At 38.3% G+C, this 26,043-nt stretch overlaps 1 protein-coding gene across 2 annotated transcripts; it reads left to right on the top strand.

Annotated features, from left to right (window-relative positions):
• Nucleotides 1-678: 678 nt before the first annotated feature.
• LOC124798394 (thioredoxin reductase-like selenoprotein T homolog CG3887) lies at nucleotides 679-25,325 on the top strand. 2 transcript variants are annotated; one of them, XM_047261771.1, is made up of 4 exons: nucleotides 679-895; nucleotides 22,291-22,420; nucleotides 23,283-23,478; nucleotides 23,557-25,325. In XM_047261771.1, the coding sequence occupies exons 1-4, from the start codon at nucleotides 735-737 to the stop codon at nucleotides 23,679-23,681; spliced, it is 612 nt and encodes a 203-aa protein (XP_047117727.1). In that variant the 5' UTR covers nucleotides 679-734; the 3' UTR covers nucleotides 23,682-25,325. The 2 variants fall into 2 exon arrangements, with proteins under 2 accessions (XP_047117727.1, XP_047117728.1); XM_047261772.1 differs by lacking the exon at nucleotides 679-895 and adding an exon at nucleotides 3,134-3,802.
• Nucleotides 25,326-26,043: the final 718 nt, after the last annotated feature.

Genomic DNA, 26,043 nt, shown 5'->3' with positions numbered 1-26,043 from the left:
ACGCAGCTGACAAGTATCACGGAGTATGTAACTGTTCAGAGCGATTTAAGGTGGAAGGACCACATGGTGGAATGACAGCCGTCTCATAAAGGCTACTGGAAGAGCGCTGTGCAAGTCGCTCACGAAGAAGATTGCTTACTAAGCACTGTTGAACACTAACTCTTGACTATCTTCGTCGCTCTGGACCCCGTATCAACTTCGAGTAATTGAAGAAGAAAATGTTGAATAGTGAGCTGTGAGGTAGTTACAGGTTTGTTTAGTCTACACGAGAAAGTCATATAAATGCTCAAGATATGTGTGCCACAAGGACAGTGGGTGTAAGCCATACCACTTGCGACTAGGACACTCTCCCCACTCGTACGGTGGTCTGTATAATAAAAAAGTAGATGTAGGGAAGATGATTGCCAGATAGTTGTCGCATGCTTATGTTCAGGTGCACAGATGTGATAGATGCGAACATTTTGTTTATGTGCCATTATATTTAGTGTTTGATAACAATTGGTATTATCGAAACAGCAAGTTGACCTGCCGTATAGATTTTTATATTGTATGAGCTACAACAGATGTGATTTTTAGTGAATGGTATTTGCACATTATTACATTTGTTAAGGAAACAAAGAGATCACTGCTGGTGTGTTATCTCGTTTGCTATTAACATCCTTGGTTTGTGTACAGCTTCACGCTGTTGTAGCTCTGGTTATTATGAATGTGTCACATGGTAGGGATTTAGCGTTATGGCACAGTGGGGTGCGTGTGCCGTATTTTGTCTGTTTACAATTTTTGCATATGTGTCTGTTAAAGATCTCTTTTCGTCGACCAGTGCAAGCATAGAAAAACAAATACCAGTAACAAAAATTGACAGACTGACCGGACCTGTATTGAAATTTCACTACTGGTAATTAAGGGCATCAGTTTCTGAATTTAGTGTGTCGTTGTAATGAACGTATGTGATTTGTGTAAAATACACGCTCAAAACGTGATAAGTGTTTTTGAGGAAGTGTGTCGTGTGTGTACGTCTCCTGTGGTAATCCTGTGGGCGAGGGATGTAGGAAGTACGGAATCAAATTGTCCAGCCCAGAATAATGAAGTGAAGTGCGTCCCTAATACACTATTCGTATTGATGCTACCCAGTTCACTTACGGCGCAGTGTCGCCAGCAATTGACACAGTAATCGTTATTCGAATGCAATTTTATGTGCTGGTTTCAAGACTAATGAAACACTGTTTCACTGCAGGAAGCGATAATTCTTTCTGGGTGGTTGCATAATTACGGCCCAGACACTCAGGCTGCCAGTTGCTTCTTGACATAGCCAACAATTATTGCTCAGACACCCAATTTGTTAGTTGCTTTTCAATGTATCTTACAAGCAAAAATTATGGGTAACATCTGACTTGAAATGTCAGCAAGTGACGCCTTTCTATGTAAAGTATACAGTTTCAAATGTGTATTACAGTGCATACAGAAAATTTGAGCTCTGTATCTTTCTCACAGAAATGGGGTAAGGATGTTTATTGTAGTTGTTATTTTCTGATGAAACACTGCTATTAATAAGACCTACCAGATGTCCGCATCTTTTCTCAGTTTTAGTTTCCCATGGTGTTAGTTTATGCTTTGCTGTTCCTCGTGTGCTGATAACACTTCTTCCACAGCTGTGGATACTGTAAAGCCCTCTGGTTGTATATCACTTTTAGTCTTTTTTTCTTCATTAAATTTTCATTGTGTTTACAAACACTGTGCCAAGAAAATAAGCCATTACTTTTCTCTTAATAGTTAAACTACTAAACTGAAATTACTGCCTACTAAACATTGCAGATACTTTTACTGTCTTCACTTTATAAAATACATCCTTATTATATTTTGTTCTGTCACTGGTGGTGTATTATGTTTTTAGTTATCAAATAATCTGATGAAACACCTCTCAGTTAGCGTACAATCTGATATCAGAGTCCAAATTCTGTCTAAATTTTCATAGGCATATGTTAATGCCAGTAGCATATCATAATTTGTGTTAGTTGCTGTTTCTTCATGTGGTAATCTACATCATTTGATTTAGCAATTCTGTCTATAATTTTTTGTCTTTCTGTTACATTCACATTTGTTTCTGCAGATCTCCCATTTTTTATTTTGTCATTTGTTTCATATTGGCCTCGTCATGCCCAACCTGGCATTTAATGTGCAAATGTAATGTATATAACAGAGCAGAACACCACAACACCACTTCCTCCAGTCCCTGGTAATTTTCAATCTATCTGTTTGTCTACATCCTACGTTATCTATTTGCTTACACATCAGGAATGGCGTTCCTTGTTTTAGAAAATTTGCTGCGAGGGTGATTGTGGTATTCATGGCTTTAATATAGACACACAGAAAATACTTTCAGAGTAGTAATTATCAGCTCTGTTGCCATTAGAATTTCCTCATACTAGGTAGGACACCCTACTCACGTAATCATCAGGATTGATTGCTGCAGGATCTGAGTAAACTTTTTTAAAATTTGTTTCCTCATTTATTTAATTCTACAATAATAAATTGCGACAATTTGAAATACTCCATTCAAATGGGTTACATGGTGAAAAGCAGGCAGGTGACCAATCTTTGCTTCGTTGTCTTGGAAATGGTGTACTAACTGTGGCAGTTCCACTGTGGGTGGCAGTAGTGCAACTCTGACCTAGTTTGCCAGGATACGTAACAGCTCCCTATAAACCATCTCTGCTAACAATGCCCTGGTGTCTGGCATGTATAATGGATGAAGGCCCAAAAGGACCAATGGAAGGGCCTTTGTCCATGTCTCACTTAGGCACTTTAGAGCTGCCTTAAGGGTCCAATGACATCTTTCTGCTATCACGTTGATGGCAGGATGCTATCGTGTCATCCAATGATACTGGCTGCTGTGCAAATTCGACAGTTCTTAGAACAAACCCTTTTGGTAGAGCCACCTGACAACGCAGTGATCTCACTGCTGATGCCTGAGCTGCTAGCTCACCATACATGCCAGGTAATAGATGCCCATCTTCCTGGAGCAACAAGACTCCCAGCTATGGCCACCATTCCAGATGACCTTTGCAGTGGAGAGGTGGTGCCTGTGGGGAGAGCCCTCGATCAGAGTGAGTGGAACCAGAGCAGGCTTTTGCACGTCAGATGTATCAAATTCAATGAATACAAAGAGCATACTGATCTGGCTATCTCATCAGACAGGTCTAGAAGGTTCAGTTTGGACACTTATTATCGTACTCTTTTTCCTACTCTGGCTACTCCATGGAAAGTGGGACAAATCAGATGATTGGGAGGAAACGATTTATCCAGTACCTGATATGCACTTGAATAGTTGGGAGATACTTTTACTGTGACAAAACCATTAATTTTTGTGAACACATTGAAGATGCACAATGGGTTACTACTGATTAAAGCCGCCTATGCTGCACAATCTAGACCAACGCAGACATGTAAATAATTAGGTGATATACTAGTGACCATTACCCCACATAAAACTTTGAATGGGGTCCAAGGAATCATCTTACATAAATACATTACACTCCAGACAGATGAGGAACTATGGGCAAATTTCGAATGGCAAGGCGTACGTTTCGTCTAGCACATACGAAAATAGTCCCAAGGAAAATCTTACAGATACACCCATTCTCATTTTAATTTTTGAAGAAAATCTCCTAAGAAAAGTTAGTCATAGGGTACAGGTGTGACCCACCAGCCATGAGGTGCTTCCGAAGCGTACACATTAGTCATATGTCAACCTGCTGCACAGCAGATCCAAAGTGTGGAAACAGCAGATGGTCACTCCAAGAAGGTAGTTCTTGTGAATATCTGCCTTTGTGTATCAGTTGTAAAGAACACCATCCTGCATGTTTGCCCATTCTTTAGGAAAGATAAGAAGATACAAGAATATAAATCTATTTCCTGCCTGTCATATACTAAGGCAAATGCTAATTCCTACATTGTGTTGGCATGATGAACCATTATGCAGAAGTCACAACCATCGCCCTATCTACATCAATTTTCCCCTCCTCTGCATGTACATACATATTCTGCATGCCACCATGTGGTGCGTGATGGAAGGTACCCAATACCGCTATTAATCATTTCCTTTCCTGTTCCACTCACAGATAGAGTGAGGGAAAACGACTGTGTATATGCCTCCACATTAGCCCTAATGTCTCATACCTTATCTTCATGGTCCTTATACGAAATCTATGTTGGCAGCAATAGGATAGTTCTGTAGTCAGATGCAAATGCCACATCTCAATTCTAAATTTACTCACTAGTGTTCCTCAAACAAGGATGTCGCCTTCCCTCCAGGGATTCCCATTTGAAGTCCCAAAGCATCTCCATATTACTTGTGTACTGTTCGAGCCTGCCGGTAACTTGTCTACCCACTCACCCCTAAATTGCTTTGATGTCTTCTTTTAATCTGACCTGGTATGGATTCCAAACGCTCGAGCAGTACTCAAGTATAGGTCGCACTAGTGTCATATACATGGTTTTCTTTACAGGTGAATCACAGTATGATAATCCTCACATGCTTGTTCCATTTCTGCTTTGCTATGTTATGCCCTGTATTTAAACACGACTATGTCAAACAGGACACTACTAATTCTGTATACAAATATTATGCATTTGTTTTTCCTACTCATCCATATCAACGTACATTTTTCTACATTTAGAGACAGCTGCCATTCATCGTATCAACTAAAAATTTTGTCTAGCAACTTATATCATCCTACAGTCACTCCATACACCACAGCATCATTAGTCAACAACCAGATTGCTGCCCACCCTGTCCACTAATTCTTTTATGTATGTAGATATTAAACACAGTCCTATGACCCTTTCTTGGGGCACTCCTCACAATACTCTAGTCTCTGATTAACACTTGCCATCGGGGACAACATACTGGGTTCTACTACTTAAGAAGTCTTTGAGCCACTCACACATCAGGGAGCCTATTCCATATGCTTGTACCTTCATTAACAGTCTGCATTTGAGGTACCATGTAAAATGATTTTGGAAATCTAGAAACATGGAATCTGCCTGTTGCCTTCATCCTTAGTTCAGTGTACATGTGAGAAAAGGGCAAGCTGAGTTTCACATGAGCAATGTTTTCTAAACTGTGCTGATTGAGGGACATAAGCTTTTCGGTCTCCAGGAAATTTATTATACTGGGACTCAGAGTATGTTCTAGTATTCTACAGCAAACCACTGTTAAAGTTGTTGGTCTGAAATTTTCGGGTCTATTCTTTTACCCATGTTGTATATAGAAGTCACCACTGCTTTTTTCCAGTCACTTGGAACTTGGCACTGGGCAAGAGATTCGCAATAAACACAGGCTAAGTAAGGGGCCAGTGCCGTAGATTGCTTTTTGTAAAACTGAATTAGGATTCAGGGATGTGACAGGCATCATTGGTACCAACATGAGCCACAATTTGCAGACAACTGCACCGTGCATGCTCAATAGTTGCAGGCAAGGCTGTCCCCACGTGACGGGTTAGACCCTCCAGCAGACATACGGAGTGCACTTAACTTTCTTCCCAGCACTGGATCTTCCTAAGGGGCTCCATAATGCACCTAACATTGAAGCTCACACCCCCACTCACCCTGTTGCGAAGGCAGATCCACCACTTCGGGTACACTAGGAGGCCCCTTGGCAGCAGAGCCCATGGGCGAAACAGGCGACATCTGAGGTGTCCCAAGCAACGCACAAGACTCTCCGCCACCACTACTCCCCTGAAGGTGGCTAATCAGAGCCAAAACCACATGAATGTAGTTCGTGTTCGTGAACTGCAGCCAGTTCCTCCTGCATTCACACACAACATGCACATGTAGCAAGACAACTGAAAAAGTAAACTATGATAGCCAACATATACATAGATATGCAACTGGTTACCCTCCTGACACATCACTAATATACGCTGATACCTTCCTGTGTAGCTGGGTGTTCAGAAGAAGTGAAACTGAGCTGCATACTGCCTGAATTTACACTTACAAAACTCGCACAAAATATAAGCAATGCATACTACGAAGAAAACACAAGTAAGCTAAATATGTATCTTGCTGCCCTGCAGATGTGTTACAAGTGACAGCTGGTGCTGGACCGTGTGGGTAACTAGGCTGAACTGAACATCACTTTTGACTTCAAAGCAAACAAATGAACAACAACTGCATACTGCATGCTTGTGGTATCCGCAGCACCGTGTTTAGGAACCACATCCTGTACCCAGCCAGAGAAGCAGCTTCCTCCTCCAACATACACCGACGACACAACTCCCTCTTGGGACCGCTCTGCCCATAGATCAGAGGACTGTAGCAGCACTGCCCACTCTTCATCTGTCCCCACACCCCCCATGCATAGGCCCTCACATGAATCTCGGTCACCAAAGGTTGCAAAGTAGGAGGAGAGGAAGAATCGGGACAAGGCTACTCCAGTAACCCCAGAGAAGCCAGATCGCCTCTCACAGTCAGATTGTAAACGAAATTTCGTTGATGTGGTTCCATCCCCACCAGTGACAGGCAGTGATTCTGGGGCATGACTGGTTCTCCTGGCTTCTTCAAATATAACCTGGACACCTGTAACTTGATCATTCAGTGGAACTGTGTTGTATATTACTGTCACCTACCGGAACTACAACACACTATTTCCTCATATTTTATGTAACAAGTCACCACCACATTGTGATTGTTAAGCTTTGCAGACAGTTGCTTCTTGTCGAATGCCACCTCCTTCTGGCTCCCCACGGTAACCATGTTCTTTCAGATTTTTTGCTTCTTGTCGTGGTGTACAACTGACAGAAAATTGAAATGGTTCTCCAGTTTCTCTGTAGCAGTGGTTTTTATTCTCAGATGTAACATCTGTCACCCTTCCTTTCCTGTTTTGTAATTGCTTTTAGATGTGATTTGACTCCTTTTAGTACATCTTGTTTTATAGACAGCTCTCAGTTGAATAGCGAGTGTTTCCTTGTTGATAGACAGCAGCAATGCAAATTGGGCAAAAGAATGTACCTCTCTTCACCACCCTTTTGCAACCTATTTCCATAGCATTTGTTGTCTTGCATCCAGTGAATGTTGTGAACTCATTTATTGCAAATTATATTGCCAAAAGTATTTGGATACCCACGTTCTCCATTTTCAAACTGCCAGTTATAAAGCTATAATTCATTTATTTATTTAACCTGATCATATTTGAGTCTCTAGTTCCTCTCATATATCACACTAGGGCTGGGGTTCCCAAACTTTTCTTCTGATGGAACAGCTTGTTTATTTTGAAGGTTAATAAATTTTTTTCAGAAATGAGAAAAAACTTGTTTTATTCAGTGATTACTTCAATTTTAACTCCTAACTGATAACACAGAAACTGTAATACAATATTAAAAAGTAAGGAAACACGTAAAAAACACCATGTTTTTGTGGAGCATTTATTCACTGTCTGTGGAACACCAGTGTTCTGCGGAACACAGTTTGGGAAATCATGGACTGGGGTTTACATAGTTCATAGCATTTTGCTATTACTGCAGTGCTTAATCTTGGATATGATTTTCACTAACTTGTAGTACATTGCAGGCAAAATTAGTTTCCTGAAACACAGGTATTAATTTTGCCAAGTGTTTGAACAAATTGATTTGGCCTTCCATCAACATTTTACATTGTCTTGCAGATTTTTCAGTGGACTCCAGGTAATGGCTTTGAGCAGGCCAGGCCAGTATATGTATCATATTTCCTTTGAACTATGATACACTTGTTTTTGTTTGTAAGTAAGAGTATTTTCAAGATGATAAAAGAAATGTTCCATTTCAAATGGCCACTACATTTTGGGAAGCCTGTTTACAATCTTTTCATAAGCACCTACATTCATTTTGCCATCGGCCAGTAGTAAACTCCAAAGAGCACTAAACTACTGAATTCATGAGAACTCGTTCATACAGTACACTTCATGATTTGTGGGTACCTATTAATTCATTTCTTAAATTGTCTGCTGCAGACATGCTGAGCTGAACGTTACTTCAGTATTACCTAATGTGTCTACATGCAGTGAGTAACATGTGTTTGAGCTTCTACCTGGACTGATGTTAGCAGAGTGGCCTGGGTCACACTGCACTAAATATTGGTGGAGTGCTTTCTACAAATTCTCCTTTTGTCACTCTTTAAAATTTGTCACTGCCGAGGTGAGCACTATTGCAGATGTGAAAATTAGTTTCTGACTTTGAAGTTTTTCAGTAAATTTACTAATCTACAGAAATGTACAGATAGCTTTTCAATCAATAATTTCTGATCCAGTTTTTTAACATTTGCCAAAAGTTACTATTGCTTTCAGACTCGAAAGATTTATTGGATAATTTTGCCGAAACACACTCTTGCTGACATAGATGGCTTGAAACTGTTGCTATCAGAATCTGTGGAGGAGTTATCACTTATTTCAATATCCAATCATACTTTCTCACTGTTTCTCTTCTTGAATTTCTCGACTATCTCTTTCACAGTGCAATCAAGGCACAAGCCCTGAAGAACATTAAGAATTAAAGCATAGCTTAATCTAGCAAACTGAGTCCACAACAGACAAAGAATCTGAAAATAACTTAGCAGTGAGAAAAGTGAAAAGCTATTGGGATACGGTGCAGTCTGAGCTCAGATCTGTACTGGTCATTAGCAATTGGGAAGGAGGCCCAAGCTAACTTCTCAGTAATATTGAAGAAAAACTCGAAGGCCTTGTTTAAACTCTGGTCAACAACACCCAAGGGGTGGCGGAGCATTGTAAATTAACTCATAAACAGCTGTCAAAGAGTTAAGCCTATGAAGGTGATGTGAAAGTTTAGTGCCTGTGTGTTGTTTCCATATCATACCATACCCAACAGTATAATGTGCACTTGTAACTGAAATTCTGATAGAGTATCTGAATTTGTGAACAATTGCAATCATATTGAAACCTCCTGGCAGATTAAAACTGTGTGCCAGATCAAGACTCAAATTCAGGACCTTTGACTTTCTCAGGCAAGTGCTCTACTAACTGAGCTATCCAAGCACAACTCACGACTCATCTCCACAGCTTCAATCCTGTCAGTACCTCATCTCTTACCCTCCACTTCTGGATAAAATCATATTGCAAACAAACTCACTCACTTCATTCATTTTACCATCCTTGGAAGATGTTCATCTTTTGTCACTGTTGTTGTCAACACTGTAAACAAAATCAGTATCTGGCACCTTGACAATCTTGCATTCCGTAAATTACTCATTACTTACTCTTCTTTCTGGCTGAATTTCACTGTGGAAGATCAGAAAATGTTCGCTACGTAGGCTCTGTAGATAGTGAATGTGAAAATGAATGTAATTCAATGAAATTGATCACAGAAGATGCTTTGTTAAGCGAAATGTGTGTGGTGTAAAACAACTCTTTTCATTGCCATAAGCTGAAGATAGGAAACCAATAATAGTTGATTATAATGGATTCTGTTGAAGATGATCATGCAAACAGGTGTACACTTGCAGAAAAGTTTTCATTAAAAATCACTTCTGAAGACTAATGACCTCACACAGTCCTTGCTACAAAAAGTTTGTTGTAACCTGAAATTCTGTCTTTGCATCCATTCAGTGTGATGTTCAGCATTATTGTACTTGAAATTGAAGTCATATGTTAGCATTATAGGCAACAAACACATCTGTGATGTTCAGAATGAGGATGAAACCTGCAGTGAGATTGTACTTCTTGTCAATGGACTCGCCTGCCAAAGTTACTGGAAAAACAAAAGATTCACTCTGACCCTACAATTGTTTGAAAAAGGATAACGAAAGTTAAACATCCCAATGGCACCAAGGTCATGAGAATGGATTTAGTTGCAGGGGGCAATAAATTAAGGACATTCAATTTTTAAAAATTATTGTCAAACAAAACTACTTCATAACTTTCTAAGAACGGTCTCCAGAAGTGACTGAATGATAGTTCGGTAACATATGCATCAGTGATAAAACTTGGGAAATGAATTTGAATTCTTTCTAGTACATACATCTGTATTGAAATGGGTGAAATTACACAGCTACAGCAGTAGTGGTGACCCAACAAACAAGCATTTACAAAAAAATAAAAAAAATGGTGAAGCATTATGCCAATTTGGTGAACTGAGCTTGTGAGCAGTTATTCTGTGCTGGTTTCAAATGGCACTTACATAAGTTGTTGTGGGACATAATTTGGAAAAGGGCTGTGGTTATAGTGTAGGAAAGTATTTGGCATAAAGTCTAGAGGAATGTGTATCCATCAGGACTGCTGGAATGGGGACATAAATGCACCCAATACTGGAAGACAGATACTACTACACAATACATTGAAAGACAAGCTGTGCTCTAGAAAGTAGATATTGAAATATACACAGTCTTGGAAAGAATATCAGGAACTTAATTTGCTGAGGTTGTATTCTGGATGCAGAACACTTAAGACACAAAATTTTATTTATGTTACGGCTGTTAGTGTTGTTCGGTGGCATCTGAATTCAGATGCAGCAGTAGTGAAAAATAATGTGTTATTTCACATTTGAAACTTTGTTCTGTCATGTTCCTTTAATTTTTGTGTCACTGCAAAAAATGGAATGCTGTAGTAATCATAACTGTTGACCTTGAGTTCTCAAGAAGGCAATAATGTTTTGTACTGTCGGGGCACACAACAGCATTGTCATTAGTGTCCTTGTGCAAGGGAACAAAATTCTAAAGACAAAAAAGGAATAAAAATAAGAAAATAATTTAAAATACTAAAAACTGGCAGATATTTCAATGAATTGCATGAAAATATATGAGAAGTACAAGATGGCAATATGCAGAATCAAAAGATGATGTAATAGCTATCCATTACTTCAGGAACCGAAATTCCAGCACTGCCAATAGATACATCAAAAATAGAAAAAAATTATTCCAAACTTTTGAAAGTGTTAGTTAACCTCCATCAGTGATGAACAGGGTTTAGAGAGAGGGTCAGGTTGATCAGATTCAAGGTTTCTGGAAGCCATTAACAGTTTTTGTACTTTTAATGTGTGTATCAATCCTGAGGGATTGAGCCTTTGTGTGCTTGTTGTTTTACAGTTTTCTCAAATGAATGCTGCTTTTGGTAAAATTAAAATATTTCAGGATTAGTATTAGTAATTTATTTGGCCAGGGATCATTGCACAATAATACAGGATTTTTCAGTGTAATACGGTGAAAAACATAAGTTTCTGAGAGAGAGAGAGAGAGAGAGAGAGAGAGAGAGAGAGAGCAGAGAGAGATTAGCAGGGGCGCGCGCGCTCACACACACACACACACACACACACACACACACACACACACACACACACACACACTCTTAATGAAGGACGGACATGTGGTTGATTAGTGCCTTGTTGCAGGAATTATCCTGGCATTTGTCTGAATATGAGCCTCCATCCTCCTGAATATGAGAAGGTACCTCCAGTTATAAACCTCACTAACTAAATCATTATTTCAAAGAGAGTCGTGCAATTATATTTGTTATATGCATATTTGTAACACATTTAAGATTTAGTGTTGCAAAACAAAACAGAACAAACCCTCAGTCAAAACAGTGGCATCACTAGAGATAAAGATATAGCATACCAAAAATTTCTGGGGTAATATTAAGTTAAGCTTCATAATGAAGATGCAGTATGGCACATCTAAAGTGGCTGGTGCTCTAAAAATCAGCGTTCTGAACACATTGTCACCAGCAGAGGTACTCATAGAGAAAGCAAGCCTCTGTGGAATCTGCAGACAAAAGAACAATTGGCTCAGATCCTATGTACAGGGCAGAAAATAGTGTTAGATGGTAACAACACGCAGGTAGGAGAGTTAGAATCTGACTGGGGAACAGTAGATTATGGAGTTCTGGTCCTCTGCTATTTCTCGTATAACTTAACCACCTACCTCTGTCCTCAAACAAAGCAAGCAACTTTACAATGTTTGCAGATGACATAAGTCTTGTGATAGACAATAAAACATCCACTGACACAGAGCTAAAGGTGAACTAGTTACTTTCAGATGTACTAAACTGACTCAGCATAAACTCTGTCTCAATAAACCTCAGAAAAATCAGTTACATTCATTTCCACTCTGGTCACAAAAGCCCACAAGAGATAAACATTGACGAAAAGGCTTAGCTCAGCAACATTTGCCAAAATTGGGGACATGAGTGTTTCAAAATCTGCCTTCTTTGGCTACTTCCACTCACTTGTGTGTTGTGTAATAATCTTCTGGGGCAATTAACCGCTGTTGAAAAAATTCTTTGCAAGTCAGAAAAACGTTGTTCAAATTTCATGTGGAGTGCCTCCAAGAATGTCGTAACCTTTTTAAGAAAATAAGGATACTAACCACTCCCAATATCTCTCTTTGATCGTGAAATTCATGCTTCACTACCCCTCTCAGTATGAAATGAGTGAGTCCTAACACAGGAAGAAAATGTGACATACACTGTGACCTGAAAAATTTGTCGCTATTACAAAAAGATGTAAAACACACAAACACAAAAATCTGCAGTGCATTTCCAAGTAATATTAAGTGTCTACACGGTAATAATTTGCAATTTAAAAGGAAGCTATAAGAGTTCTTGCTTGAAAAAACGTTTCTATAGTCTAGAGGAATTCTTTAGCCGAGATAAGCAAGATTATTTCCCATGTATTTCTGTGTATTCCTGCTTCAATATATCTTGCTACCTTTGTTACGTTAATTTGTGTTCTGTAAGTCAAGAAGATGGTATTTTTTACTTTAACTGTGTAGATTATATCTGAAAATTGCAACTTAACGTCTGCTTGTGAGTGTAATTACTGATTGTTTTTTTTTGTTATCATTTTCGAATTTACATTCTTAATCTTTGTTTCTGGTCCTTAATGATATGAACATACTAATGAATTAAATGTTTTGACTTGTTCCACATCCATTTGTCACCATGCAAAAATGGATCTATGGAACATGTATCACAATAAAATAAATAAAATACACTTAGGTGTGCTTTGGGAAAATGTGATATGGTCATAGTTGTTCTTGCAGTATTTTCCTAAATTAGCAGACAACATTAGAAGTAGTGTCTAACCATCCAGCAGAAACTGAGTAAATGTCTAGGAGCATAATATCGTATTAAATGTTGTAGTGCATAATGAGCAGATAAATACATCAGAGCTGTGATTATTCATCCCATACAATTGTCTTGAATCATCAGGGCAACAGGACTGAGCACTTATCTCAGTTCAGTTGTGGATCGTAAATAACAGACTATGCTTCCTCAGTAACACATGACACTATGGCACCTGTATACAGAGAGAGATTGTGTACATAACACTTAAAACAATTTGTTCTTTGATATCGTTACATAACATTTTTGAACATCAGGATCATATTGTACCCATGGGGAGCCATGAATACATTTCATTGACAAAAGTGTTACAGAAATGTTAATTAGCTCTTACACCCAGATGTCAGACACCCAGATCGGTGCCAAACATTGTATGCCGATAGATTATCAACCCAAAATCTGATACAGTTCATACCATGTGCTGTTGTCCAGCAGAACTGGCATAAATGGTAATTAGAAGTAATACCAGAACTGGGGAGAAGATCAAAAGCATAGCAGTGAATAGGTAACTTACGTTGCTCCCGTGGCGAAGTTAATAGAGCTTTAGATTTTCGTACCAAAGGTCCCACGTTCAAACTCCAATGATCATAAATTTTTTTACTGTATTAATGCATGAAAATGTTGTATGGGACAACATGTTTATGATGTGTAAAAGGGCTATTTGTAATTTACAGCAATAGAGCCTGCTTTTGCTTCATTTCTTTGAAAGTAGTAAACCTGTAGAGTACATTTGTAGTTTCACACAATGTACAGTCAGAACATAAAAATAAAGAAACAATTATGTCGCATGTGCAGAAGTAATTGTAATAATAATTATTATTAATAAACAAAACAATAAGATTAATAAGAAGTACATAACATTCAACTAACTAAGCAAAAGCAGATTGCCAAAAGAACATTGCTAAAGACTTGGGAAAGTCCTTTTACATGTCAGGAAAATGTTCTTCCACAAAAAAACTGTCATCAGTGGTGTTTGAATGCTCCACCTTCTCACCCACGTCAGATGTGCAATACAGTCAATCACAGGTATGCTCTGGTGATATTTTCAGTTACCATTTCTACATATTCTACTCGATGACAGCACACAGCATGAACTAAATCGGTGTTTTGGTTCATACTCTATTGGAATACAACATTTGGTATCGATCTGAGTGTCTGACATCTGGAGGTTTGGGTGTGTAAGTGTCAGATACGTACTGAAAGGTGAAGAATGAGTTGTATTCCACAACAAGTAATTATATGCGAACTATTGATATTAATACACATACATCTTTCTTAATGGGCTATATTATAACAAAATTTTGACTTATTTTTTAAGAAATTAAATGACTTCCACTTTTTCCATAAACATTAAAGTACAGACTCAATGGGTCTGCAAAGAATGCTAGCAATTTGTTTATATTTCCATACTCCCATAATTTTGAACTGTTGTTTCAGCGTAGTCATTGCCCTCTTTATAAAGATCTTCAGATAAGTGGCACCGTTGCCAGAATATGACATTATGCTTCTCATCACCCTTCTTGTATAATGTCTTCAGTTTATATTCATCTTTTCAAAGGATATCAAGTGATCTGAGTGTTGAAACAAAAAAAAAAAACAAAAAAAAGTTATTCCATCTTATCACAGACTGAGAAAGACAGCCCCTGGCTGAAGTAAAGACTGTAATGATTTTGATATTCTAAATCTTTCGATTGCACCTAGAATGTAAGTGATGATAGCTTGTTGAATCATGGAAAAGCCTGGAGAACTGTACTAAGAACTGACTGCTGCAAGTTGGGGAAGAGACACAACGAAGTGTGCTACCTCTGCAAAACCTTGGTGGTAAAATTACTAATTCACATTATTGTTATTTTCAACATGATTTTGCGTGTTCTATTCATATTTTACAACTCTTGATTATTCTTATCTGTTCTCAAAACATGTTTTCATATTCTAGAGTTCCCTATACAGTGACTGACCGCTTAAATGTAGGGTATCTGATTTCACATTTTTTGATGTTGAAAGACCTTGCACAAATTATAGCTGTGTATAAAACCAAATCTACAGTACCTAGCAAAATGTTCTGAGCCTCATACAGCTGCTGATATCAGTGAACAGATTGTTACACCTTCACAATAAATAAGTGAAGCATCTCCAATTATTGCAATTTCACATGTAGTGTAAATAAATACTTTTTTTTCCTTTTTACACTTTCAAGCAGTAATTATGTATCACTTATCAGAATTACTGAATAGGACATTATCTCCAAAGTCTTACTATTCACACAGTGACTATGTTTTGCTGAGTCCTAAGGTGCACTAGGTTTTGTCGAGTAATTTTTATTTTACAGAAGACATTCAATTTGAAACTGTGTAGTAACACATGTTCTAAAAATGTTTATCCCACTAAAGATGTTTTGCTGTAATATTAACTTTGATACTGGTTAAGATACAAGATGTATTGATTATAGATAATTTTTTATCTGATGTGCAGTTATCTGGGAGTTGTTTTATTTAGAGGTTTCGTTGTTTGTACAGAAATTTGATGGTGATTACAACTTATATCCTGCTTCAAAAGTGTAGGATCTGGTTAATATTTAAAAAATGCATGTATATTACTTAGAGGAACAAGAAAATTATTTAATTATGTTATTGACTCATATTATAAGACTACCAAACTGTCAGAAATGTAGTTTGGTATTTGAGGCATGAGTAGAGACAGTAGTGATACAAATTATGATAGTGGGTTGTTGATACAATATATTCAGTGTATAATTGTACAGAGTGTTTCTGACTATGAGTAGTACTTGCCACTCAGGTAGATTTTAAACCATAGACAAAGACCTGGTGAAGTTTCCAGTCAGAAACATACTTCTGAAGAGCATGACAGCAAAGTTGTGTGTTTTTTTTTTTAAGTATAATTGTATCAGTGAGTTTGGCTGAAAATTATTGTACACCAGTGTGCTTATCATAATGAGTAAATGCCTGTCAAATACAAAGTATTTTATTAGTACAGCTCCGTAAAGCATGCATATTGTGTACATTTCATTTGTATAGATAAACTGGAATATCGTGCACTCATTATTGGAAATGAAAATTCATCCAAGTTGCTGAAATAATTTTTAAGGAGTCTGCTCCTTCATTTTTGGCGCTTAAAAATGACTAATTCAAATGTGATCTTTCTTCTGTTGAAGCTGGCCCATGTGATAAACTAAAGCCACAGATGAAAATAAAGTGGGCAGTATGGTGAAGGGTAATCAGTAAATAAAGTGTGCAAAACAAGCTGATACCATAGACATAGCAAAAGCTTTATTAGTTGAATGCTAATCAGAACCAAATGCAAAAATATTTCTCAGCATTGGTTGGACGGCTGCAAAAATAATGCAACTGATTTTTTGCATGGAATTTGTTGCTGTGAATGAAATGTGAGTCCAGTACTTCTCAATAGAAAAAAAACAAAAACAGTTCTCAAAGCAGTAGGTGGCAGTTGGCAGTCTTCCACCAAACATGAAGCTGATTTCACTTGCCTGATGGCTTCAGGTATACAAGAGAGATTCTTCACATCAGTTGCTGTTAAAAGGGTCAAGCAATGTACGGTGTAAGTTTTCTGGACCATCTGAATGAAAAATAAATAAGGATAGGCATGATTTGGAAAAAAGGGGTAATCTTTTATTAGGACTATCCATCTACCCACAAAAGATACTTTAGCAATGCAAAAACGGAGGTACTTGCAGTGAAAAATGTTGGAACAGCTACACTATTCATCAAACTCCAATGACAAGTTTATGACAGCTGCAGATGAGAGTTGTATACTTCAGAGCTAGAATTACTCACTGGAAAACTGTTGGACAAATTGAATTGAACTGAAAGGAGTCTATTTTGATGCAGAAATACTTTTTTGGCCTAAAACAACTATTTCTGTTGGAGGCAGCGAATTTTTCACCTTGCCATTGTGTAAAGATAATGACTGTATGACACAAGCTTGAAAATTATTGTTGTCTTGTTTTCTTCAGCAGAAAGACATTACAAGGGTAATAAAAAAGAATTGTTGAGGAAATACTGTCATGTGTAGGGACCTATCAGGTTGCTAGATGTCACTGTCTGCTGAAAAGATAGATAAATTTCCTTATTGCATTTCACTGATACTGACTTATCATTCATAGTGTACAGAAATAAGTCTAACAGGATTACACAAATAAGTTGTAAATGGGGCTTTTAGCAAGTAACTGCAGAAAGCCACAATAGATATTTTGTTTGACTCAGTATTTTCAGTGACTTTTGTACATAGGGTTTCAACAAATGATGTAATTGTTTAAGTGCAGTTTGCAAAATAAATTTATACCTTCTTGCATATAAAGAACTCAATAGCTGGTCTCAATATTTCTGTAAACCACCAGTACATAAAAAATTGCTGATAAGAGGAACTGTAATACAAGTTTTGCGAAATGAGTTGTCAATCTGTGTATAGTATTGTAGATAGAAATGATGATTATGGCCATATGTCAAGCTGTCAGTTACCTACTCTTTGCTGAAAATTCTAGTATGTCTCATTTACATGTCTGCAACCACAGTCGAGTGATGAGTGTGACAGACTTTCATGCTGGGATCTTGGGTTCGATTCCTGGTACAGCCAGCGACTTTTCCATGGTGGGAGGACTGGACTGTGGTCCACAGAGCCTCATGATGCAAATTGAGGAGCTGCTTCAGCAAGAAATAGTGGATGCGAGGTTTGAATGTTGACAACAGCCGGGAGTGCAGTATGCTGACCCCATGTCCCACCTACTGCATCCGATGAAAAATGCGTATAACACAGCAGTCAGTCAACCGTCATGTGGTCTCCAAGCCCTGATTGCGGATTTTCCTTTGTACTTGTTTACACAAGAAATTCCCACATAATATGCAGAAGCATGGATTACATTTTATATACACATTTTGATAAATGTTATGTGTCAATGAGATACCCATGTCTGTTTTAGTTGCATACACAACAGTAAAATAAGCTGCAGTCAATCTTAGGGCATGACCCCCAATAGGATGTCAATGGTGAAAGATAACAAGTCGTAGTGTGCATACAGTGAATAATTCTGCTGGAAAGACATTATAAAATAATACCTGAATATTTATATCAGTTATTTTAAAGATGATGTTTGGAGAAATAAACAACAATCAGTTGCAACGAAGGAAGTATTTGATTTATGTATAGTCTGCATTTAGTTTTTCTGTGCTTAAACAGTTCTGGTTTTGATTGAGGTTAGTCATCTTCAGACAATATATTTCAGTTATGCCAGTTAAAGTACCAGTTGACATCTACTTGTATAACGTACTAAGTAAATATGCATGCAAATGCTGCAGGTGATATTTTGGACTATATGTAAATAAAATACTTTTTGGACTGTAGCAAAGATCCAGTCCAATGTAAAACTGTTTTAGATAACATGGTATTAGAGCAAGTAATGTTGTGCAGCTATTTGGGTTGTCAAATTAGACTTAATGCTTAGAAATACCATGTACACTAAGGTGACAAAAGTTGTGGGCTACCTTCTAATATCATGTCAGACCTCCTTTTGCCTGGCACAGTGCAGCAACTCAACATGTCACAGACTCAAGAAGTTGTTGAAAGTCCCCTGCAGAAACATTGAGCTGTATTGCCTCTATAGGCATCCATAATTGTGAAAGTTTTGCCAGTGCAGGATTTGTTGACACAAACTGACCTCTCAATTATAACCCACAAATGCTCAATGAAATTCGTGTCTGGAAACGTGGATGGCCGTATCATTCGCTCAAATTGTTAAGAACGTTCTTCAAACCAGTTGTGAACAACCGTGGTCCAGTGACATGACATCGTTGTTTGGGAACAAGAAGTCGATGAATGGCTGCAAATGGTCACCAAGTAGCTGAACATGACTATTTCCAGTCAATGATTAGTTCAGCTAGACCAGAGGACCCAGTCCATTCCAAGTAAACACAGCCCATGCCATTATGGAGCCACCACCAGCTAGTATAATGCCTTGTTGACAACTTGGGGTCCATGGCTTCATGGGGTCTGCACCACACTCGAACCGTACCATAAGCTCATACCAACTGAAATGGGTACCCGTCTGATCAGGCCACAGTTTTCCAGTCATCTAGGGTCCAACTGATATGGTCACACAAGCCCAGGAGAGGTGCTGCAGGCGAGTCATGCTGTTAGCAAAGGCACTCGCACCAGTTGTCTGTTTCTGTAACCCGTTTATGCCATATTTTGCTGCACTGTTCTAATGGATATGCACATCAAATGTCCCACATTGATTTCTGCAGTTATTTCACACAGCATTGCTAGTCCCTTAGCACTGACAATGCTATGAAATGAAATGACACTGCTCTCAGTTGTAACATGAAGGCTGTCGGCCACTGCATTGTCTATGGTGAGAGATTATTCCTGAAATTTGGTATTCTCAGTGCACTCTTGATGCTGTGGATCTTGCAATATTGAAGTTTCCGAAATGGAATGTCCCATGCATCTAGCTCCAACTACCATAAGGTGCATGGCAGATGGTATGTCCCATTGTACCAGTTATTAGATTTTCTTCCTGTACCATTCATTTATGGAGTGTGGGAAGAATGATTGTTTGAATGCCTCAATGCAATAGCGATTATTCTAATCTTATCCTCATGATCCCTATGTGAGCAATGCACAGGGAGTTGTAGTATATTCCTAGAGTACGGTTCTTGAAACTTTGTTAATAGGCTTTCTCAGGGTAGTTTTTGTCTATCTTCAAGAGTCTTCCTGTTCAGTTCCTTCAGTATATTTGTGACACTCTTCCACGAAGTAAACAAACCTGTGACCATTCGTGCTGCCCTTCTCTATATATGCTCAAAATCTCCTGTTGGTCCTATCTGGTACTGGTCCCATACACTCGAGCAGTATTCTAGAACTGGTTGCACAAGTAGTTTGTAAGTAAACTCCTTTGTAGACTGATTGCACTTCCCCAGTACCCTACCAATAAACTTAAGTCTACCGCCTGCTTTACCCATGACTGAACCTATGTGATCATTCCATTTCATATCCATACAAAGTGTTACATCAAGGTATACCAAAAAGTCCTCTGTTCACTCACAAATTTCGCTTGATATCCCATATGATCATACTTTTGGCAATAAGCATAGGTGCAATACTGAATCAAATTCTTTTCGGAAATCGAGAAACGGGACCTATGGCCCTTGTAGTCTGGTCCCCTCAATCCCACAAACCAACCAACCAAATCAAGAAATGGTGCATCTACCTGGTTGCCTTGATCCAGAGCTTTCAGTGTGTCATGTGAGAAAAGTGCAAGTTGGGTTTCACAAGATCAGTGTTTTCGAAATCCACGCTGGTTGGCACTGAGGAGATCATTCTGTTCAAGATACCTCACTGTGTTTCAGTGCAGAATATGTTCTAAGATTGTACAACAGATCAGTGTTGAGGATATTGGACAGTAGTTTTGTGGATCACTTCTACTAACCTTCTTGTACCATTCCACATTTAACATCCATCTTGTAATTCCCATTGTGTACGGCCATAATCACATCACAAATCTCTTCATATCAATCACCTTTGTACAAATGACAGCTCTGCCAATGCACTGTCCTTTTACACAGTGTGTACATGATATTACCATCATTTACGCATGTGAATATGGCTATCCCATGATTTTTGTCACCTCAGTGTGTGTGTGTGTGTGTGTGTGTGTGTGTGTGTGTGTGTGTGTGTGTGTCACTATCCATTATACATTTTAGAAAAAAATGTACCAAGAATCAAGAATACAGTTCTATGAATTTCTATGGTCTCTCTACTTCTTTTCTATGGCACCATGTGGTGTGTGCCAAGAAAAGAACCTTATGTTGAATACAGAGCACCAGAATGACAGTCCCAAGAAGAAACAGAGGTTATTGTAGAAAACAACATATAAGAAAGTAAACAAAACACCATCGTGAGAAGTAGAGGTAGATGCAGTCTTGAAGAAAATAAACAAGTATTGTAACAAATTTCTGATAGTTAGCCTTAGATTGTAAATCATACGGGAGAAGAAACATTGAAAGACCTCAGAAGAGATGGAAGGAATTTGTAAAGACAGAACTAGCTTAAAATCCTAGTCCATTAATTGAAGGAGCTGATTTTAAGTATTATGATTGTGGGGTGGAGACAGCTGGGTAACTTCAGGTGAGTGAAAGTGATTCCACCATTATGTGTACAATAGGAATGAGAAAAATTGTGATATCACAGGTGAGAAAACTTGCTGTTAACAGAGGAAGAATAGTTGCAAATACTTCAGGCACTCATATTTGCTCCAGAGCTATCCATGACTTCAGTGTCACAGTGCATACTCAAGGTTCAAGCAGGGTGTTCCACTTCTGCCCACTGTCATGGCAGATTGCAGTGGTTTACTAGACATTGTGACTGGAACAAATGGCAGTGAGGCTGGGTGATGTTTTTGAATTATTGTGTTTCAGGTTATTAAGTGTTTTTGACACCAGCTGACCTGGAAATAAATGTCCTAAGTATACCAAAATGCCATTGTTTATGCAGGTGGCATGATCAGCGTGAAGTCACAGTAGGTATTTGCAGTTGAGGCATGCCTGCATTAGAGTGGTATTTACTTAGATTCTAGAGAGATATTTTAAGACTTCTCTGAGTTGTGATGTGCTCTGCATCCAGCTGTTATTTTCATGGTTGGAAGGATTTATGCCTCACAGAACTGCCCACAATGTTAAGATAGTAGATGAGGTGGATATGGCACGAAAGTACTGGCCAGCTCATTTACTTGATCTGAATGTCATAAAATATGCAGGACACAGTATTTTATCACCTCTGATATGCAAAACACATAAATGAAGCTGTGGGGAAAATGCGGCTCATATTTTTCTGCACAGCCTCTCATAGTGTGCCGTACACATGATGACTTTATGCAGTGGGCAGATTCCTCACTGATCCGCTGGTGTAAATGGGTAATAGCAATGCTTCTGTCACTGCAGTATTGTTGCAAATGTAATTTTTATGTACCATTCTATTGTGGCTGTCTCTTGTAGGGAATTCCTTCCATATCATAAAGAAAATGTATAGTTTATACATATTCACATAGAGATTTGACATATTGCTAACCATTTTGACGAAAAAACAACACACTATATCCATGTTGACTTGCTGTGTAGTTACTTATTGTTAGATGTAAACAATATTTCATTTAATTTCAGCTACTCGTGTGGATATGAAAAAGCATTTCAAGAGTATGCTAATATAATACAGCAGAAGTATCCCCATATTCGTGTTGAGGGAGAAAATTATCAGCCTCCCAGATTAAGTCTGGTTATATCTAGGATACTGGTAAGTCACTGGTGATTCTAGTGTATTTTGTTTGCAATGTTGCATTTTGTGTAGAGTTTCTAATTGAAATAAAATACAAAATGGATGTTTTTAAGTGTTAAGGATTAAGTTGTCAGTGGCACATGCTGTTTAATGATCTAGAATAATTTGTCCATAAATCACATAATGACAGTTGTCAGTCTCATTTATTTTATTTTTATTCTGGTAAAATCAGTTACTTCTTAAGGTTTGTGATATAATAAGATTTGTAAATTTGAAAAATGCAAAAAGAGATGAACAGTGTACAGGGTGTCCATAATTAAAGGTCCAGTTTTAAAACACTGTAGAAAGAAATCCACCACTCAGAATGATGTCAGATTTGAACAGAATATTGTAGATGCAGGGGGGGGGGAGTCATGGAACAAAAAATAAATCTAACAAAAGTTTTACTGATAGATGGTGCTGTAAGTTTCTTAATGTACTCGTAAATGGGTCAGCTACAGTAACAGATGAATTGCAATATGACAGCTATGGTTTGAGCTTACATTACACACATACTGTTCACTGTGCATAACTGCACAGTTTTGGCAGTCAATAGTTGTGTCACTGTTACTTAGATAAGCCCATCCAATATAACAAGGCTGTATAGCCCTGCAGAAGTTCCGGACACTCAAGGATCTGAAAAAGGCATTGGTCCAGTGTCTGTTAGTGCACCGCGTAGACAGAGAAAAGCAGTCCATCTGATATCTGTCGATGATGTGGCTGAATTAAAAATCGTATAGTAGAACATAACTGCTCTGGATTTGTTGTCAATTTGTGAGCTTTGTAAAATTTTGTACTTATTGTGTAGTGTTACTGACAGTTTCTCTCTCTCTTCTTTTAGTCTGTTTCCAGACTTTCCCTCATATTTTTAATTATTACTGGTTTCAACATCTTTGAAATATTTCAAATTGCTCAACCAGTATGGTGGTCATGGTGCATTGACAATAAGATTTATTCTTCCATGATGGTGTATTTTATGTGCAATTCATTTGAAAGCATGCTGATGTCCACTGGAGCTTTTGAAATAACATTTAATGGTGAGTACAGGCTGAAGTTTTTTCCTGCATTGTCGATAATGTCTAGAAGAGTAAAAATGGTTAATTTATTATTTCTAGATGTTCCGGTGTGGTCAAAATTGGAAACAGGAAGAATACCGCAACCTCCAGAACTCTTCCAAATAATTGATAATACATTACAGTTCCAAAATAAAGCTGACCTAAAACCTAACTTTCCTAAATAAGTTTCAAAACCTGTTGGAAGAGTGTTGTGCCACAGCCCTGTGAAATGTATTTTATAATGTTATTTAACAACTGTGATACCATTATAGAGTGTGAACATGTTTATGTTACCTAAGAAGACTGTGTTAAATGTGAAATATTTATTATTTATTTTGTTGAGAGATTTATATACAATAGATAATACTGTGTGTGTGTGTGTGTGTGTGTGTGTGTGAAGAGAGAGAGAGAGAGAGAGAGAGAGAGAGAGAGAAGAGGGTATATTTAAATATGCTAAAACAAAATACGATAGCATTAAATCAGTCTTGTCTAATGCATTATTTAAATGGACCACATAATATTCACTTCTGCTAGAATTAATTTTTCTTTACATTTGTGTCACTATATCAAGTATTGTTTCAAATACATTCTGTTTTCATTACTCAGTACATTTGCTAGTTATTTTTATACTTGTAAAATAAGCCATTTCTTCAAAATTGGGTATGACCTATTGTACGTAATTACAGAAGGAAGAAAAACAGACAGCCAGATTTTGAAACATTGACAGTAACTGAGTAAAGTTGTAATGAAAAGTATCATCTACATTTGGGAGGGTTATGGTTCAGGTCCCTGGCCTGCCAACAAGGTTTAGGTTTTACATGGTTTTCACCAGGCTGTTGGTTTAAATGAGTACTTTATTAAGCACTGCTAGATGGTTCCAAGTGTGTGCACATTCCCAACTTATGTTAGTAGGCGCAGCTGAGAATGTGCATACAGCTGAATCCGGGTAGTAGAGCAGCCTGGTGGAAACAATATTGTTCTTTAAATTTGTTGTGGCTGTGGAGCCCACTCTTCAATCAAATTTCTGAGTAAATATCTGAGCGGTGTTTGTTTTGTTAGACATTACTCAGATATATACATCTCTAAAACAGAGGGCAACGGCTCCTCAGCCTTTGTTTTAGTGTGAATGCACAATCATTGTCCAAACTCCTGTGGGAAAAGGATTTGTGAGTAGAGGTTAATGGGCAAGGAATGCCTGCAATGCAGCAAGCAACAAGTTGGAAATTTGGTCAGTTGGCAGCCTTGTCTGGTTGGCCAAAGTGGTTAGAGTAAGGCACTCATGAGAAATAGTAAATCTTGGTTTGAGTCGCAATCTGGCACAAATTTTCAACTTTTGTCATTGCACTGTGCAGCTAGTTGTGATGATTTCCTGTTCGTCCTTTCCCTTCCCCCTTACTACATTTCATGTTTACAAATTTCTAAGTGGTTTCTTTGAAAAGTACACAGCCAGTTTCTTTCCACAAATTTGAGCTTATGTTCTGTATCTAGTGACTTAATCATTGACAAGATGCTGAAATCTCTTCTTCCGTACTTCCAATGCATCCCTGTTCATGGATATGCCTTTCCAAACTTACTTACATTCTGACTACTTGTAAAGCAGCAACTGTCATTTGGAGGGGTACAAACAAGAAATCACAGTTAAACTCAATTTTCCCTACAGTATATTGACAAAATATGTGCAGTATGGGACATCTGTGTACTGAAACGTGATAGTTCTTTTGGTTGGTGTAACTGTAAAATGAATAAAAACATTTTTGGAAAAAGTTTCTGTTAATGTCAACTTGATTTGCATGTCTATTGTATTTGCATAATAAATAGAAAAACACTGATTTGTTAATGAGTATACCTTACTTCATCTATTGCCCGCATCTCGTGGTCGTGTGGTAGCGTTCTCGCTTCCCATGCCCGGGTTCCCGGGTTCGATTCCCGGCGGGGTCAGGGATTTTCTCTGCCTCGTGATGGCTGGGTGTTGTGTGATGTCCTTAGGTTAGTTAGGTTTAAGTAGTTCTAAGTTCTAGGGGACTGATGATGATGTTTGGTTTGTGGGGCGCTCAACTGCGTGGTTATCAGCGCCCGTACAATTTCCCAACCTGAGCTCAGTCCAATTTCGCCAATTTCCTGGATGATGATGAAATGAGGAGGACAACACAAACACCCAGTCATCTCGAGGCAGGTGAAAATCCCTGACCCCGCCGGGAATCGAACCCGGGACCCCGTGCTCGGGAAGCGAGAACGCTACCGCGAGACCACAAGCGGCGGACGTTCTAGGGGACTGATGACCATAGATGTTAAGTCCCATAGTGCTCATAGCCCCCCCCCCCCCCTTACTTCATCTTTTGCTAAGGCATCACCATCTCTGGGTAGATGTAGTTTTCTTCATTGGAAAAAGTATACACGTAAGTTTTGACTGGAAACTGTTGAAGTTAGCATTAGTGTGCTGTGGGGAATCCTTGTAGGAGTGCACATGACTAGTTTTGTTACAAAATTTACTTGCAGCTGTAATTCCAGACAGAAAATGAAACCACATTAAATACTTTGTTTAATGTC

The sequence above is a fragment of the Schistocerca piceifrons genome, chromosome 5 (assembly GCF_021461385.2).
Source record: "Schistocerca piceifrons isolate TAMUIC-IGC-003096 chromosome 5, iqSchPice1.1, whole genome shotgun sequence".
NCBI classification, from domain to species: Eukaryota; Metazoa; Arthropoda; class Insecta; order Orthoptera; family Acrididae; genus Schistocerca; species Schistocerca piceifrons.
The sequence above is the reverse complement of the archived record's forward strand: the minus strand, read 5'-3'. Positions and strand labels throughout refer to the sequence as shown.

What these genes read in the sequence shown, in the direction of transcription:
- LOC124798394 (XM_047261771.1), top strand. Translation starts at nt 735, where the DNA reads ATGGCACAGTGGGGTGCGTGTGCCGTATTTTGTCTGTTTACAATTTTT. An exon ending in TGGTTATATCTAGGATACTG is followed by an intron (nt 22,421 to 23,282) that starts GTAAGTCACTGG and finishes CTCTTCTTTTAG; the next exon opens with TCTGTTTCCAGACTTTCCCT. An exon ending in TTTTGAAATAACATTTAATG is followed by an intron (nt 23,479 to 23,556) that starts GTGAGTACAGGC and finishes TATTATTTCTAG; the next exon opens with ATGTTCCGGTGTGGTCAAAA.